General features: G+C 42.8%; 1 protein-coding gene across 1 annotated transcript; it reads right to left on the minus strand.

Moving 5' to 3' along the window:
- Positions 1–130: 130 nt before the first annotated feature.
- Positions 131–14,846, minus strand: SLC35E1 (solute carrier family 35 member E1). The gene is made up of 6 exons (XM_063290637.1): positions 14,375–14,846; positions 12,628–12,698; positions 12,295–12,432; positions 11,154–11,279; positions 6,507–6,752; positions 131–4,152 (listed from the first exon to the last, which is right to left on the minus strand). Exons 1-6 carry the CDS (start codon positions 14,778–14,780, stop codon positions 3,916–3,918), a joined length of 1,224 nt encoding a protein of 407 aa, XP_063146707.1. The 5' UTR covers positions 14,781–14,846; the 3' UTR covers positions 131–3,915.
- Positions 14,847–19,129: the final 4,283 nt, after the last annotated feature.

Consider the following 19,129-nt stretch of genomic DNA (forward strand, 5'->3'; position numbering starts at 1 on the left):
TTGATTAATACAATTCAGGATTTTTAATGATAGTAATTTTTTACCATCCTGCTTGGCTCATATGCCCTGCTACTGGTGGACAAGAGAAAGATGTTGCCTGTGATCTTTAGGAAAAAAATGGCACTGTTACTTTCAACTCTGCAGAATTCAGCTTTATTTACATATTCAATATTTAAAAAGCATAATTACAACACACTTTGTTTTATCCAATTTTTAAATGTGCAGACTAAAAAAATCATGGTTCCTGTACACTACAAATAAAACCTGAAAAAAGTTCACCTTACTTAGGACAGGAGTGACTGCATTTATTTATAATATATACATCCACACCTATCAACTCGATTAAATATTCCTTTTTCAGACATTGTCAATGCTATTTACAAATCGAGACTGCCCCTCTGAGAGGCAACTGACTGACTTACACAATCCTAAACATTTATTTGGAAGCAGGTCCATCTTGCCAGTTTGAAAAGGACAGACTTCCAAGTTACTCGGACTCAAAAGCCGGAGTTGGCTCAGGTGGCCGAAGGATGTGCCCTTTCCAAGCTGCCCCAATTCACAAATGACTAACCTTTTGAAAAGGTTCCTCCCACAGCAGGGGAGGCTTAGAAAAGAAATGTTCTAAAAGACATAGAGAGCAGCAATCAACTTGCCATGCTGCCTTATGTGCAGCTTCGACCTAACATTGGTGTTCATTCATACAAAGGAAAGATTTCAACAAAAAGATACTCCAGCAAGATATTCAAGGGCATGCCCAAGAGTTAACATGACTCTGCTCTACTCCTTTTCTTGCTCCTCATGCTCCTACTAACTCTGCATTACGGTTCTAAAGGTAGTTGGAAAGGAAGAGTCTTCAAAAGTTTTATGGAATTTGTCCTTTACTAAAATCAAATATTCTTGAACTCTGCAACATACACCCCAGCTTTCTCCAATCTATTTGCTTTCGATTCTCATAATTTCTAGTTAGCATTGGGATTTGGCCATATTGGCTGGGATTACATGAAGTAACACCTAACAAATTTGGAAGACACCAGATTGAGGGAGCATGGCATACCCTGCTCACCGGTACTTTCTAGCATGCTTTGGTGTTTACAAATCATCAGAAGCCATCATCCATAGCCTTCACTTGGCTATCCAGGGATGCACATTTAAAAAAAAAAAAAAAGGCAAGGACATGATATGTAAATTGTCCTTAGCATGAATTTTCCAAGCACCAGAAAAAAGCCTGGCCCTTTTAGTGAGAGACAAAATTTTACTAATTTACAAAAATAAGTTGCTTGTTGAAGCTTAGACCTAAAAGCCAATTTTTACAACTTTTAAAAAGCTAGCTAGCTGTTCTAGTTGATCGTTTTGCTTTGGGGGAATTACAGAAATTTTACAACACACTTAAAGCCAAGTACACATTAGGATTTCCAACTACATATACACAAGTGCGCGTGCGCCCCCCTCAACATACATACATGCACAGTTATCCCACCAGTCACCCCCTCCCAGGACAAAGTATGTAAGTATGGGAATAGATGGGACACCCAAAATTAGTATGACAAACAGGCCCAGAGTAGATGCAATACCCCAAATATTGGCCCTGTTTTTTCTGAATTGTGAAATTACTTGGAAACCTTTTCTGAGAGCTTAATGTTTGTGCTCTTGTCACATGTAGGGCAAAGTCATACCTCCTCCTCCTCCCTTCCCTTGGCTCTAGTTGGGTTCGAACCGCCAAATACTGAAATAGTTCATTGTAGCTGCATCAGTTACAATCAGCACCCTGCTGCTAAAACAAGGTTCCCAAAGTCTCCAATTGTTCCTAATGTCTCCAACTGTTACCAGATAACCAGATTTGGAGAATCTAGGGAGAAGGGGGAGAAATCGAATCTCTGTCCAGTCTGACATGTGAAAGGGTACAAAGGGAAGACATGTGACAACATGCTACAACTTACTGGCTCTTACCATTTTATACTGAACTCCGGACATTCCTAGTTCACTGAACTGCTTATGCCTCAACAAGCCTCTTAAAAATCAAAATGCTATCAGCTTTGCATTGTTACACCAGCAATTAGACTGGAATGTTTAATGGATATTAAAAGAAAGCAAATAGACCAGACAATTGGCACTTTGTGCTCCCAACTGAGCTACCATAACATGGGAAGCTGCTCTTCGCTGGCCCTAAACCTGGTGAGATCTCAATCTTTATTTATGCTTTTCTTTTCTCATACATTTATATATTAAAAAAACCCCAAAAGAAAGTATATTCACTCTCTTCAGACAAATACACTTTTGGTGCAGAAGGCAGCTCACATAAGGAATTACCTCGACTTTTAAATTTTGGGATCCCATGTCCTTCTCAAAAGCGAATTATTTCTGCTATTTTTGTTCTATAAATCCATCTTCCCCCATCTTGACCCTGGTCTCTTGCCCAAACCACATAGGAGTAATTCTCATTGTGTTTTGATTGAATGGCCAGGCATGCTCATGGAAGTCCAAGTCTCATTGTTTTGTTCTTCTACAGCACACACCTTAAAAAAAAAAAAGCTCTCGCCCACTTTCTTCTATTTCCCATCTGTTTTCAATGCTTTAGTATTATGAAAACTAGGGATGTACAGAGACATTCCCAGTCTTTCTGCTCTAGAAAGAAGGCAGGAGAGATGAGGCCTAAATAGCTTGCAAAGAAGCAAGATAGTGCTCCCTTGGTGGTCATCTCAGACCTTGTGAAATGCTTTGGGAACTGATCAGGGCCAGAGTAACTCTCCCTTACCAGCCCCTGCAACCTCCCCACATGGCAGCCCTCCTGAGGGGCCTTATTACAGAATGCAAACCTTCTTTCCAAATAGCATGATTACAAACTCACAAGAGCAGAGTGGACACTTCTCAGATTTTTGCTGAAGGTTTCAGCTACTAATAGTGCAAGAGAAAGAGCAAGTTGCTCCAGTTTCAGTACCCAGGAGAAGACATCTTAGGAGGCAAAAAGGAAACGTCAGCTACAGCAGGAGAGAAAGTATGAAGATGTAGTACAAAGAGGCAACATAAACAATTAAGCACAACTTACATGAATTAGGCCCAAATTTGACATTAGGATAGACCATAGTGGTATTTTTTAATGATCCTTATAAAATAGGAGAGCCCTCAGAAAGGCCTTGCCATATGGAGCAAACAGTGTTCCAAGTGGATCTCTCTGCTTCACCTTCTTGTATGTGGGGGGAAAAAATGAAAAGAAAAGATTTTGAGACTTCATGATTAAAACAGGAGTGGGAAAGGGAGGATTTCAAATCCATATTTGCCACACAGTGACCGCAGCAAAGTCCCGCTATTACATGATTATTTTTTAGAACAAGTTCATTCATCCTCCAACATCTGGGGAAAAAAACCCACACCCAACAGAAAGAAACGCTTTTTTGTTTTTGGCAACCCCCCTTGCAAGGCTGCAACCCAAGGCAGCAGAAGAGCAGCTAAGCTACTCTCATTACAGAACACGACAAACCTTCTCCTCATTTCCACAAAAAAGAGGGACCGAGAAAAAGAGTTGCTTTTGTTACATTTCGAAAACAACTGTAGATTAATGGGAAAGTAAGGCAGAATGCAACTCAGAAAGATCTAAAAGCAGGAGTGAAAGAGGGAATACTGGCCACATTTGGGCTACTGTGGGCAACCGACGAGTTCAGGGGCATCTGGTAATCACAGAGACTCGGACTACAGATTGGGGCTCTTGGATGGCCGAATTTTACCTGATGAAACCCACCCCAGTGGTTCCTTCCACTAGCAAGTATTGCTTGGCATGCAGTTCCCTCTTCTAGAGTATTTTCCCCTCCATGGGACATACACACAGACCCCAGCTGCTCCTCGAGACTAAACAGTCACACAAGTGGAGGGGGAGAATTCCACACGAACAGTTCACATCGTCGAGCCATGAATAAGCCCTCGCTAAATATCATAGCGGCTGGAGCTATACAATGCCGGATAGTTCTGCCGGGAATACTGGAAGTGGTCTACGAGAACATTGCCTCTGCTACCGTACGGGAAATCTCCATGCTGTGCAAAGGAGGCAAGTCCATTCTGAGACTTTTCAGGGGTACTCCAGTGCCGGTCCAGGTTCGCTAGATCTCCCGTCGTGATGGGAAGGAGCTGTTTCTTTGCTTCCTGGTTTGCATCATACTTGGTCTGTAGGATAATCACACTATCAGCCTCAGAAATCAGCATGTCTACTAAAGCACAAGCAGCCTAAAGGCAAGGGATACATTAACTACCTTGAGAAACACTAACGGAGAAACACTATCTGTTAAATTGCTCTTTCCATTTATTTATGGGAAAGCACCAACTGTTCCCAGTGATGAGTGATAGGATTAGAAGTCACCTCAGAATGTAGAGGATTGAGAGAGGAGCTCTCATGAGCACTGATGGTGAGCAGGAGGGGGCCCCTATCCAGGGGGGAAAACGCATGCGTAGTAGCAAGGAATTGAGCAGTCATTCAAAGAGACACAGAACAGACCCGCTTTGACTTTTGGGGTTTATCTGTCTGGGTTTTCTCACACTTCTTCAGTTTGTTAGTATTTTCTGTCTAACGTAGCAGTAATAAAACACTAGAGACTTATTCCTCGTCTCAGCATGGTTCCTGCCTGTTAGGACAGGAGCCCATTTTGGAGAGCATGATGGGCTTCCATCTTTGCAAAAGGAAGGCGCTGTGTCTGAGGAGCGACATGGAAGTATTGCCTGTGGAGTCTTGGTGCAAATAAGGAGTCATAACTGGGCAGCACAGGGAAACCTCTAGCCCAGTGTTTCTCAACCTTGGGAACTTTAAGATGGGTGGACTTCAACTCCCAGAATTCCCCAGCCAGCCATGAGAAACATTGCTCTAGCCTGATTGGTCAGCTCATCTGACCTGTAGATTCTTTAATGAAGCCCCTCCCCGCTATTAGGTCATAAACTGATCTTGTCAGCATTCCTGCAAGGGAATGAGCCAGATTGATTCCACTTGGCTGGATGGGATCAGTGAAGCAAAGTAGGTATGGCCATACCACATTCACAGAGGAAGGATTCTTTTTTCTCTTCTTTTGTCGTTTCTGAGAGGAAGGCAGGGTTTTTTGCATTTTTCTGTCAGGACTAAATTGTGACTTCAGTTATATTAACTGAGTTGTTTTAGTTGGTAGAGAGCTAAGATTACAGGCCAGGAAGGAAGCACTCAAAGCACATCTAGCTTAAAGTAAAGGTAAAGGTTTCCCTTGACATTAAGTCCAGTCGTGTCCGACTCTAGGGGGCGGTGCTCATCTCCGTTTCAAAGCGTTTGTCCGTAGACACTTCCGTGGTCATGTGGCCGGCATGACTGAACGCAACGCCGTCACATCTAGCTTACACAGTGTCAAAGTTTCTCTGGGATATTTTGAAACAACGTATCACCCCCTTCACATTTAATTCTACTGCTACCCTCAGATAAGAGGGCAGAACTTTAACCATTCATTCAAGGACTATGGCAGGCCATTTTAGCTCTCAGGATTGGGGGACTATATTTCATTTGAACATTTTATGCATACTCATCTTTTGTAACAATAGTTACTCTTGAGAAATTTTTCTATGGTGTTTAAATTGTTTTACATTTATACTGTAGCTCATGAGGAATCAACCTGACTTGGTTTGCCTTTGCAATATTTGTCAGGATTTATTAACTTTGTTTTTGTTTTCTTTCTAAAAGTTTAAGGTGTACACTGTAAGTTTTCCATTTCAAAACTGCAGAAACCATGTTGTTGATTTTGGCACTTACACCATTGAAATTTGGCAATGCCTGTTGAAAAAAAGAATACTGTGGACCACTTGTGGCTCTGTAGAGCTTCATTCACAGAGTGGCGCTCATTTGAGAAATCAGGAGATAAGAAGACACAAAGACAGACATACAGGTAGTCCTCACTTAACGATCACAACTGGGACCAGAATTTCAGTCGTTAAGTGATGTGATCATTAAGCAAATCCAACCCGATTTTAAGACCGTTTTTGTGGCAGTCATTAAGTGAATCACATGGCCATTAAGCAAACCGTGTGGTTGTTAAGTGAACCTTGCAATTCCCCATTGATTTTGCTTGCTGGCTGAGAAGGTCGAAAATGGCGATCATGTGACCACGGGACACTGAGATGGTGGTAAATGTGAACCAGTTGCCAAGGGCCCGAATCGCGATCTCATGACTGTGACGATGCTGTGACAGTCTAGTCTAAGTGTGAGGACTGGTCACAGATTGGGGGGTTAAGCACCGTCATTAAGTCTGAACCATTGCGAAACAGTCATTAAGCGAGGACTACCTGTATGCCTCTTTCCCAAGTCATTAAAGAAACTCAAATTTTAACTTACAGTAATGCTGTTTGCTCTTGAGGAAATGGAAAATGAATCCTGAGGTAGCCCCACCACTTAAATGTTAAAGCTCAGATATGGTTGAATTCCAGCCTGAGTTCCAACCAGAGCTTAGAGAAAGCTTCAACCTCCTTCATCTGTCTTCCCCAGGCCAAAGGAAGACTCTCTAAAGGCTACGTACCTTGTTGTACAAAAACACTCCCAGGATAGCAGTCATCATGCCCAGAACATTGGTGGTGGTGACAGGGTTGCGAAGCATGATCAGGGAGACACTAATGACAGTGATCCTTTTTGTGGCATTTGCAACAGAGTAACTCAGAGGGCTGATAAGGTTCAGGATGCTGAAGGCGATGACATTCTGGGCAAAGTTGCAGAAGCCACTGATGGCCAAGAGGAGGATGGTCCACGGCCAATGAGCCATTGAACTCTGTGGGAGAAACAGTCTGTGAAACATCAGCTTGCCTAAAGGGAGCAGAAGCAGCTACAACTGACTGCACCCTTACCAAAGAGAAGCTGGAGCCCAAATGTCTAAATCCAGTGGGTCCTGCTTCTGTATGAACAAGCAAAGAGCAAGGAACATAGTCACAGTTGATTGAGGTAACTATCCTAAACCTCCCTATATTTTCCTGTCCCTTTAATTAAATATCAAACTCTAAAAATATTGGTTAAGCATAACTTAATTTTTCTCTAATCAAGTGCAAGGATTCCTAGCTTCCAGTTCTGAAGACTGTTTTCAGAAAATCAATAAATTGATTTTATAAATTGAAAGTTTTATATATTAACTTATACATAGTTTATTGAAAAGTCAAAAGTTCTGCTGTACAAAGGCCTTGCCACAATTCTGCAGGAACATGAAACATGCATCTCACACTCCCTGCTTTAAACAACATACATAAAGGGGCATCTAAATTCAGTAGCTTTTGAAGATACGTTTTTAGTATCTAATCCTAAATGGTTGGGGTTTTTTGTAAGCAGTAAAAATTTATTAAAAAACCTATACCATTTAAATAAATATAATATTACTGAATAATTATATTTGAATATTGGGATTCAAGAATTTAATAGCAACATGGATTGGCTGTGAATGTTATTTTAACATCTTAATGCTTTTTCCCAAATTTCATATTTCTTTCAATTAATTATGGCAACTGGGACTGCCAGAATTTCCGTCGCTAAGTGGCACACTCAAGTAACATTGCACTTTACGACTGCATCATTTAGCAACAGAAATGCTGGACCCAATTGCCATCATTAATGGGGGACTACCTGTAGTAATATCAGATAATTAAGGCAATTCAGCTTTAAAAAAAGTTGAAAAAAGATAAAGTTAGTTTTATTATTAAATAACTAGTTCTTTTAGAGTGTTTACTTAATCTGTTAGCATACTGCATGTAATTTATCAGATGCAGCCAAGATTCTAAGTGCAAAGAAATGGATAGACTTTTAAAGTACTTTAAAGAATAAAATAGTTATCAAGATCTTGCAAGGGTAGCAAAACTTTCTAAACTGGAATAGACATCCTACCACAAAAAAGGCAAAATTAATTATTTGTGTTATATGTGTCTTTGGCAGGGTCTGCAAAAGTGCCTAATTAAGCTGGTAGGCTGGACTGTGCTGCCCTGGACAGCTCTGCAAGTAACTTATGCCTAAGGTGTTCTATTGGAAGAACTGAAGGACCAGGTTAGGGACAGATCATCATGGAGAAAATCTATCTGTGTGGTCATTAAGAGTCAATGACTTGATGGCACATAATCAGTCAGTCAAAAGCTGTGTAAAGCTATGACACTGTGAGTGCCTACAGCTGGGTTTGGAAAGCTATTGGGAAGCAGTCCAATTGTTTCAGCATAGTGGTGATATGGCAAAACCTATGCTGCCACTTTATTTATTTATTTTCTATTTATTATTAAATTTATACACTGCCCATCTCACTATAAAAGTGACTCTAGGTGGCTTACAAGTAAAAGTTATAAAACCATTATAAAAATAGAAAAAATACACAAAAATAGAAGAAGAGGGAAACTAAAAGGCGGAGAGAATGTCTTTATGCCACTCACCACCCCCAGGGCTGCCTATCACTCTTGGACCCCCAAGCTAGTTGGCAGAGCCAGGTCTTGACACTCTTCCTGAAGGCCAGAAGAGTGGGGGCCAACCTCACCTCAGGGGCAAGATGTTCCACAGGGCGTGGGCAATGGCAGAAACTGTGTCACCCACCCCCAACTCCCAGAGCCTACCCAAAAGGATACCATGGTCGATGGTATCAAAGATTGCAGAGACATCAAGAAGAGCCAGGATGGATGCACTGCTCCCATCCCACTCTCTCCAGAGATCATATAGAAGTGTGACCAATGCTGTTTCTGTTCCATATCCAGGACTGAAACCTGACTGGAAAGGGTCCAGATCAGCCCTTCTCAACCTTTTGACCCTGGAGGTCAAAAGGTTAACATATTTAACATATTTTTCAAGCCTCAGGCAACCCCTGCACATTCAGGCTCAAATATAGGCCAGAAGTCACTAAATCATTATATTCGTTTCATGGGTAGGCCTGTCTGTCTGCATTAACAGCATTCTTAAACTCAAAATAAAGAATGAAATTCTTTAATCTTCCTCTTTAATGTGAAGTTGCCTGAATTTGAAATAACTTTTTAAATAAATCATGATCTCCCAGGGAAGCCCTAGTGACCTCTCACGGAACTCAAGGGTTCCACGGCACCCTGGTTAAGAAACCCTGGCTCAGATAATGTTTCATCCAGAACTGCGACTTTCTGGGCCAGTTGCAATTTCCATACTGTCCAAGGGCCTCCCCTCAATACGTACACTGCAATAATTCAGCCTTTGAGGTAACCAGCATCTAGATCACTGACACCAGGTCTCCATCTCCAGAAAGGGGCACAATTGGTTTATCAAATGAAGCTGATAAAAGGCCCCCATTGCCACTGATGTCATGTGGCTGTCCAGCATCAATGCCAGATCCAGGAAGGACCCCCAGACTGTAAACCTGAACCTTCAGGGGAAGTACAACCCCATCCAGCACAGGCTTATCTCCTGAATCTCGAAGTTCAGCCCCTGGATCAGCAACAACTCCATCTTGTTTGGTTTCAGCTTCACCTTGTTCTCCCACATCCAGTCCTTTACAGTCTGGAGACTTGCAGAGGCTTTTGAGACATCCAACCCTGAGCTTGCAGGAAAGGAGAAGTATAGCTGAGTATCATCAGCATACTGACAGCAACTAGCTCCAAGCCCGCACATGATCCTTCCCAGCAGCCTCATACAGATATTAAATAATATCAAATTTTGCATGACCTGCAGGACAATCCCAAGGGGTTGAGCAACAGTCTCTCATATCACTTTCTAGTAGTGCCTTGGAGTTAAAGGAGCAGAATTGCTGAAAAACAGGGCCTCCAACATTCAGATTTTTCAACAGCTCCAGCAGGTTGGCCTGGCCAATAGTGTCAGAAGCCACCAAAAAATCCAGGAGCATCAATAGGATTGCACTATCCCTCTCTCTTTCTCGCAGCAATGGCTTATTATTTATTGTTGATATACCTTGATTATTTTTACATTAACAACATACCAAATAAGATACAAAAACACGTATACTTTTCTAGTAATTAAAAAAGTTATTTAGGTAAAAACAAAAATTATCCTGATTTTTAAGAGTCTTTCCATCTCTACACTTGTCATGGCCTCAGAGCCAGGCTCCAAGATGCAGGCAGATCAGGTCCCACCAGGCACTGTGTCTTCTGATTCAACAGCCACTGATACCCTCTCAGGTCTCTCCTCAGCCAGCACTGATCCTTCTTTAGCCAGCACAGGTGCAAAGAAGCAGGGCAAACCCCCCTGGCCGGAGAAGCCTGCACCCTGTCAAAGTAAGTGCCTCGTGAGCAAGGGCCAAGATGCTGATTCTGCAAGTAAGCCCAGTGCCTCATTACTGGCAACCGCTGGGCAGGGAAAGCCTCAGCTGTACATGCTCAACAGGGAGAGGATTTAACTGAGCAGGGACTGCCTTCTGTTGCTGGAAGCAACTTCAGCATCTGGCTTTGTGCTCTGTGAAATCCTGCTCTTGACTCCCGCCTTGTTTTGACCTAGGTGTATTCCTGACCAACTCTCTGGCCCATCCCTTGGTACTTTTCAAGCTACTGCCTGCTGATTTGACTACAGACTGTCTGACTCGGATTACGCCTTCACCTCTAGTAAGCTGGCATGCACATGCACGCTCTTTCTCCTGCTGCCCTCTTCTGTTGCCTCCCCCTGCCCATCTGCTGTCTCTCCAGACAAACCTTCCTGATGTTTTTACAAGTCTCGCTGCAAACGATCTGCTCCTAAACACCCCACTCCTTCCAGTGCGTATTCCCACCCAGCACCTCTGTAAGCCTTGCCCCCAAGCACCTGCTTCTCACCCGCACTTTGCCTGCCGATTTGCATGGGTGTTCTCTCCCGTCGTTGAAGCCAGGACACGAAAACACTATTCTCTTTCTACTACTGGCTGAGCCCTTCCATCTGAGTACCCTTCTGAGCAAAAGCTCAAAGGTGTCTACGAATTTCAAGTACCCACAACTCCTGTCATTCAGTTCACAGCTTTGGAGCTTTCATGGTCTTATTAACAATATGCTTGAAGTCCTTCATGATAACCAAAATCTGGGCTCAACACCAGTTCTGAACAGAATCTGCTAAGCTAAAACAAAACAAAACAAAAACCCTGTGAGGGCTACAATGGGAAACATGACAGAATGACCACCAGAAAACCAATGGGAGCCTCCTGACCCCATCTCACTCCAGGGGCATACTTCAGGCCAAAGGCCTCTTTCTACAGACTTAGTTTGAGACTTACCAAGTCATTTTCTACAAGGAATGAGGACAAATCAACCAGCACCCATGTTGGGATCATGAAAAACACAGCATGGCATCCAAGGATGTTCAACAGCCGGAGATGGTGTATTCGTGAGTCTCTTAAAACCTGTAAGAATGAAGGATTCAGAAACAGCTCCTTCTTCAAGGACCAATTTCTTTAGTTGCTTTTCTTCCTGTAAACTGAAATATAATTGCTGTATCTCAAACACACAGTTTCTTTACCTGTGTACAACTGAACACAGTGACAGTGATTAATCCAGCTTTTCTAATTTGGTGCCTATGCATCTCAGCTTTCAGAATTCACAGCCTGCTTAGCTGTTGGGAAATGAAATCTTATTTTCAGTTTGAGGCACCAGGTTGAAGAAAGCTTGACTAAACAACAAAACAAGAAATTTGAAAAATCTGGACAATACTAGCTTCTAACTACAAACTAACTGGGTGACTCTGTGTGTTTGGATCTTAAAAAGCCCCCCAAACCCTCTTTTTAGCTATTCAAGAAAATAACAGTCCTCCATATATATTCATATTATATTATACATGTAATTGCTAACTTCATTTAACATTAGGAAATCTGGAAATTCAGCATATAAACTAGCATACTCAGTCCAACCTACTGAGTGTATTTGTGCAACATGCTAGTTTAGACTAAAAGAGGTTTGGAAGTTTTAGGTGCAATGTGCTCTGAGAATTCAACCATGGTCTTACATTGCTGTGTGAATAAGGCCATCACATTAAACCATAACATGATTTTTGGGGTATAGCATGTTATTAGAGCATAGTAATTGTGGTTTGTTAACCTGGATTTAGCATATTGTGTGAACACAAACTACCAGCTGGCTTAAGGAGAGCTCTCCCCCATCCCCTCATTTCAGTTTCCCATCTATAAGTTGGTGAACAATAGTAGCTTAGATTTTGTGTACCACAGAGAAATTATTTAGTTTCTACACCATGCTATGGTCATTTAGATAGCATTAGAAAATATGAATTTGAAATGTGAATATACTGTATGTTTGTTACAAAAACCAACAGCCTTTATCATTTATGCAGAAATATTAAATATATTTGCAGATGTGCATCCATGTGCAAAAATAAATACTCTAAAACAAGTAACTACAGGGTACCTTCTTAGAGAAAATATTCTGAAGTGAGAAGCAGAGAGTTGCAGCCAGGGCACTGATAAGTCCCCAAGTGTCAAATGAGAGTTCTGTAACTGTGGCCAGCAGGACTCCACCAATAATAGGGATCAGGGATAAATACACCTGAGAGAGGAAGAGAAAAAGTGCTACTTATATGGGACAGCAGCTGTTTTCCAGGTTCAGTTGGCACAGGAAGTTTATGCAAGCCTCACAAAACACTCTTTCCAAATTTTTTTTTCCAGATAAACATTTTAATAGAACAGCTGTAGGAGAAGCATCAAAAAGCTTCACTTCTCCGACCACTCCTATTTCTCTTACCTTGGTTGTCTGCTTTTCCTTCATGATGATTCTTGACAGCAGAACAACCCAGATAGGCATTGTTGCTTTAACTGAAAGGAGAAGGCAGGGCAGAGAATTAAAGTAAGAACAGAGGCCAACAGCAAGGCCTGTGAAAGGAAACTAGCCAGAAACTGAAATACTGTATGCAGATATTATTCAGTACAGTGTAAATGTTTGCTCAGTCTCCACTCACGTATGTAAAAGATTCCACGGTGACACTACAGAGGATCGAGTGGCACTACCTAGCCTGACACTTTCTCCCATTGTACTTCTTGCTTTACAATTAAGCTTCATGCTATTTTGAAAAATATGAACTGTTTTTCTAAATAACATAAAAGATACAAAAACCTTGCATGAACCCATTAATTTTTAATATACAATTAAACACGAAACTACAAAAAGCTTACAGTGTGAAATATTGAAGCATATTCTATCTTATCTCCGTAACAATTCTGCAAGGTAATTAAAGATAAATGGAGAGACAATGCCTCCGAAAGACTTCTGAGACTATTTAAATGTGCCTGAAGCATTTTCAGGCAGAATCCTTTGTCAATGTGGTAAATTTACTTGAACAAGAGCTTTTTCTCCTCTGCTTCCCCTGTAGCCTTTGGAGCAGAATGTGATACCATACAAGCTACAAGGGGGGAAGATGAATTACACCCCCACCTCCCAAGTTATTAGTACTGACAGAAGATCTTTAAATGAAGGTGATCTACTAGATTCCATCATTAGTCAGCACAACTCCCAGTCTTCCTTGCTTCTGCTTCCCTCTGTATGAACTATCAGGAATTCTGGACCAACCAGATTATTGGTAACAGAAACTCTTTTTTTCTTTTTTTAACAGTGCCAATCCCTCCAGGCATGTTTCTTCTTCCTCAGTATAAACAAGGAAATGCATTTGAATGACAAAATGGTCATGTAGCTCACTCGTTACTACTTTTCTTTCCACAGATATACCATCTTTCTCCCAATGGGAGAAGCTGCCTTTTGCCTTGAAGCTCTGCATTCTGCACATAGATGGAGACAGCCTGGCAATCTAGTGAAAAGTGTAACTGCTATACAGAGAAGCCCTGCTTCTAGCCCTTTGCAAACCCACTTGTGAACCAACATAGTCTAGCACTGAGCTATGAAGGGGAAGACCAAGATTCCAATCCATGCTCAGCCACAAATGTTCACTGGGTAATATTGGGCCAACCACTACCTCTTAACCCACCTTACCTCACAAGGCAGCTGTTGTGGGGATAACAGGAAACAGCATAATGCACTGTTGCACCTTGTGATGTAGTGGTCAAGGTGAGGGACTGGCACCAGAGTCACTCAGCTTCTGGTCCACCCTTAGCCACAGAAGCTTACTGGGTGACTTTGGGCCAGCCATTCTCTCAGCGCGACATACCTCATAAGATAATTACTGTGGAGAATAATAGGAGGAAACACTATGTATGCTACCTTAGGCTGAGCAAAAGGCAGGATATAAATCTAAGCAATAAAGGAAAGCTGGGATAGAAATCTAACATACAGCTGAAGCGCTTCCTTCTTTCTCATTCACTCTGCACCAGACACAGAAAAACATTCTTTCCATACAAGCATATTCGCAGGCTTGTTTCATATTCCCTCGTTCTAGAACACGAAAAAAGTCAAGTGCATCTCCTTCCCAACACTTATTTTTTACTCTGAAAGCACTCTGCATATGGACCAGAGGCTCCCTCCCCCTCGCGCCCCTCCATACCAGTGTGAGCGTAGGAGACTGGGACGCGCCAAAGGGAGACGTGGGCTGAGACGGAGGCTAAGTATTTGCCAAAGGCGAGCGGGAGGATGAGACGCGGGTACGCGCGAGGCGGCAGCTGGGCTGGGCTAGCGGCGGGCACGCGCCAGGCCCGTAACAAGGGGGGCAGGAGCGCCACCAGGCCCAGCACGTGGCAGAGCGAGACTGTCACGGGCCGCGGAAATGTGCCCAGCAGCACCTTATTCACCACATTCCCGCCAGCGCTCAACGCGTACCACGCCAGGCAGAGCGCAGGCACGCGAAACAGCCCCGATGACCCGCGGGGGGACGTGCCGGAGGGGCTGGCGGGCGAAGAGGGAGCGGGAGGGGGAAGGAGGAGGCCAGGCGGCGGCGGCGGCGGCGACACCATCCTCAGGGCGGGGAGAAGAGCTGCACCGGTGCCTCTGCAGCCCGGCCGTAGCCACTTTGCCTTTCCCTCGGACGCGTCACTTCCGCCTAGCCGGCGGAAGCGGAGTGCCATAGCGACGGAAGCCGGAGGGACGGTTCCGTTCAATTTCAGAAAAGCGAAGTCTCCCTCAGGCGGCCCCGGCCAAAGGGAAGGAGAGGGCTTGTTCTGTAGGCTCTGCGGACAGCGGGAGAGTTAACGCGCGTCAAGGGACTTGGTGAGCGAGGAGGGGCTACGCTGCTGTAGCTCCCAAAGTTTTTGGGGTTTTTCATATCAGAGATGAAATTAGGCTCTCGGTTTTTCTCTAGCTTAAATGAGCTTTGCAAGGAGAGCGCGCAAGCTCGATCTCTTCCATGTCCGATCTCTTCCATGTCCGGAGCCCCACACTGGGCATTTTTCACGCCTGTCCTTGCGTGTTTGTACATACCAGCAGGCGCTGCATGGATGCGATCGCAAAGTGTCGATCTCAAGGCGTCTTTACTCAGTGCTCCTGGAAGGGCTGGTTCTTGGAACTAACGTCTCTCTAATACGAGATGATAACGAGCTGACAGTGCTCAGCTCAGCATCCGTTCTAATTAGGGCAGGTGCATCTGTAGCTGCAGATGCTTACTCTTCTACAGCCAACAAAACGGTGCTTCTCTTCAAGTAATGTACACAACCATTGAAGCAGATTCCACGAGGGTGTGTGCCCAAACCAGAAAACGTGATTCTGTTTAAGCTCAGGGTAAAACAGCCCCACTTGGAATGTTCTGAGCTTGCTGGGTTCTGCGGAATAAAATTCGAGATTGCTTGAGGGTCTTCTTCCAACCTCAAACAAAATTCTTTGTATCAAAGTCAAAACATTGAGAGTGGCAATTTAGAGGTCAAAATCGTTTGAAGTGTTTTGCACACCCAAATATCTCATGTTTCTGTCAAAGTAGCCTGGGCCAGAGAAAAGCATTTGCCATAGCAGTACAATTCAAAATGTCATTTGAATGGCACCTTTAAGTGTTTGACAGTGTTCTCAGACGTGAATAATAATAATAATAATAATAATAATAATAATCCTACAATGCACACTTGCGCCTTCTTTCCCATACTGTCGGGTGGGGTGGGGAGAGGGATTTAGGCCAGCAAACAGTGACTTGGCTAATGAGATGCCTTGAAAGTCTCCCCTTGCATGCTACCCCACCCCACCCCACCCTGAATTTTGTTATTTTTACTTTACTAAATTGCCAATTTTTCTTTTGCTGCAATGAATTAGGTGTGGCTATTTGTGAAGCATCCTGTTTTATTTTTTTTAAAGTTCAACGACACAGATGCTACACTTGGGGCTTCAGGTCAGGTTTCTTTTTGAACATACTGTACACATTTCTATTTATTATTTAACTTACATTTACCTTGTTTTTCCACTTTCTTTTATTGGTTGGTTGGTTGGTAAGTAAATACTGACAGAATGTAATAGCAATGGCCCAGTATAAAACAAAGCAATGTACATAACGTTCATTCCATCTATCCACCTCCGCAAGGGGAAGGTGTGGCTAAGAAATTGTGGCTGCCCAGATGTCTCCCAGTGGATTAGAACCTATTTCTCCCAATCCTAATCCAACACCATAAGTGCTCACCACACTGACGGGCTTATTATACCTACATGTTTGACTCAGCTTATGTACAAAATCCAGAGATGGATTAAAAAAAATTAATTTAAAATCAGCTATGGACAGGCAGAGGCATCACAGGCCAAGAGAAGTAACACATTCTTCCTATGATACCTCCATGGGGGGATTGTCGGTTGGGGGTTGGAAATACCACCTCAGAACTGTCCAAAGTACAGATTCACATAACTTAGTAAACCAGGTCAGTTGGTCTCAAACCCAGAAACTAAATCATTTTAAGAAGAAAGCCCTTATACCCACTCCATATTCGTTAGTCACTGGGTGAGGCTCTGTCTGCCCATGGTTCACATATCATCCAAACCTTGAAGTAAGTAAGTTAACCTTGAAGTAAGAGTTCATGAGGTTGGTTATTTCTTCTGGCATCTGACACAACAAGAACATCCACAAGAGAAGAGTTTCTCCTGGCACTCTTATCTTATCATTTCTCTTCTCCCCCCAGGCATATGGGAGAGGGTGGAATAGGGACTAGAAGAAGGGACAGGAGATAAAGTTTTCTCCCACACCACCTGTTAACTCTGACTCTGATCAGGCCATTGGGGAATTTTTATAATAGCGTTTTTAAAAAACCAGGAACTGACAGCCACAAAAATAACTGAGATACCAGCCCAAGTCACTGCTCCCAGTATAATTACACAGACTTCATTTGATCATCTGGCATCAGACTACTGGATGAGTAACTAACCCACAGGTAGTGCTGGCTGTTAGGCATCTTGTGCAAACACACCCAATATGATGGAGCTACTGGTAGCAGGAAAACTGCACACTGGATGCTAAGGGAAGGTTGTGCTAAGCAGCAACGGTTAAACAGTGATGGTCGTATCTTTGCTTTTCTGCTCCTGCTGTAGTGGTTTTAAGTAGCTGATATTAATTAAAAAAGAAACCTATATGGAAAAATGACAGGAAAGCTTCATTCACTGGATTCCTGCGTAGAAACTGGCACAGAAAAGAGGGGAAAAAGATAAGAAAACAATGTTATGGCGGGGTTCGAAAGCTCACTCTTCCATGACTGCAACTGCTTATAAAGACTTCAGAGTCTTTCAACAGGTGGAGTTGGCTAGAATAAATAAGACAGGGTTTCTGTCTATTCCATTCCAGCTTTGAAGACACACAGGATGGCGAAAATCTGCCTGAGGAATAGGAAGCCAGTGACTTCCCAGATTACTCTCAGCAGCCACAGCCAACAGTGTCAGTGCTGAGGAATACTGAGAATTGTGTCTGAATATCACATTCCCCTCCCTAGAAAAACATAAAATACCTCTTATTGTATGAACCAGAATTGTATACATTCCAACTGAAACATGCTTGTTTAAGGAAAATCTCTTGTTGCTGCTTTATTTATAGAGAATGCCCATTTATCCTCTGGAGCGTGGTGAGGCATGGAAAGATTAAAGAAAGACTAACACTGTATATGCTTCCAACCTGCCCAAATAAAACTGTCAAAATGTCCAACCGTTCCAAAAACAGATAAACAGATGCCTTCCAGGTGCATTGGACTGCAGCTCCCACAAACCCTGGCATCAGTCATGCTGACCTAAGACCAAGAAGAATTATATAGAATGCAGCACCCAGCACAGATTTCAGCCTCCTGAGAACCTTCAATTTATGGACATTTTAAAAAATCTCTCAGGCTGAAATTCAACATTTGCTCGATCAAGTTTTACTAGCTGGTCAGAGGCTGAGTTTTTGAATGTTTTGAGTACATAAACTGCTGCTGCTTTTTCTCCTGACAAAAAGCCTAAGAATTTGTTCTAAGATGCGTGAAAGTGACATCAGATGTTGCAATGGTAGCTCATCCCATGGTTGTCATCCAAGTAAAGAAGTTATGTGATTAATTGCTGAAGAATAGTTTAAACCCAAAGACACACGTTGTTTTGACACTGCAGTGGAAAAGCTATGCCTCTCAAGGAATCAGTGGACTAAAACTGTCTTCTGCCACAACTTCTAGTAATCAGTGATGAGAACACAGTAACAGCAGCATCTGAAGGGCTAAAATATAGATTATAGATATTAAGGAAATTATATACCACTTTTCATAAGCAGCTTGCAAATTAAAATACAAAACACAAGTTGCTATCTTTATTTCTTCCTGGATATTGCAAACGGGTTATTTCTAAGCATGGTCTGCAGCTGAGGTCCGCCTGTTGAGGACAGGAGACAATGGCCAAACTGGGCATTTGAGTGGAATGCTAGAATCATGCTCAAAAAACATGCAGGACCAGGACAAAGACTAAGTTTGATTTAATTTAAATGTACACTTAATTAGAACGGAATTAATTAAATGCAATTAATATTATACCCCATATATTTAATAACTCTTCTCCTACTGACATATTAAATCAGCATGGCTGGCTGGGGAATTCTGGCAGTTGAAGTCCACACATCTTCAAGCTGCCAAGGTTGAGAAACATGGCATTAAACAATTCAGCAGCTGTTTTGAATAAAGCTCTGGGAGCTGCAGCCAAGGTAGGGGTGGGAGGAAAGGATATATAGGGTCCTATGGCCTCAGGCTATGCATCTTTAATCACAGACTGAATGGTGCAGAAAATACACGTTTTATAAGCTTAGTCTTTTAATCGTCCAACACAAGACAAGAAGGGCTCCGCTTTCACCTGTGACTCCATCCATATAAGCCCGCATCTGGTACCTGGCCATTTTTGA

Source organism: Candoia aspera, chromosome 1 (genome assembly GCF_035149785.1).
Source record: "Candoia aspera isolate rCanAsp1 chromosome 1, rCanAsp1.hap2, whole genome shotgun sequence".
Classification (NCBI taxonomy): domain Eukaryota; kingdom Metazoa; phylum Chordata; class Lepidosauria; order Squamata; family Boidae; genus Candoia; species Candoia aspera.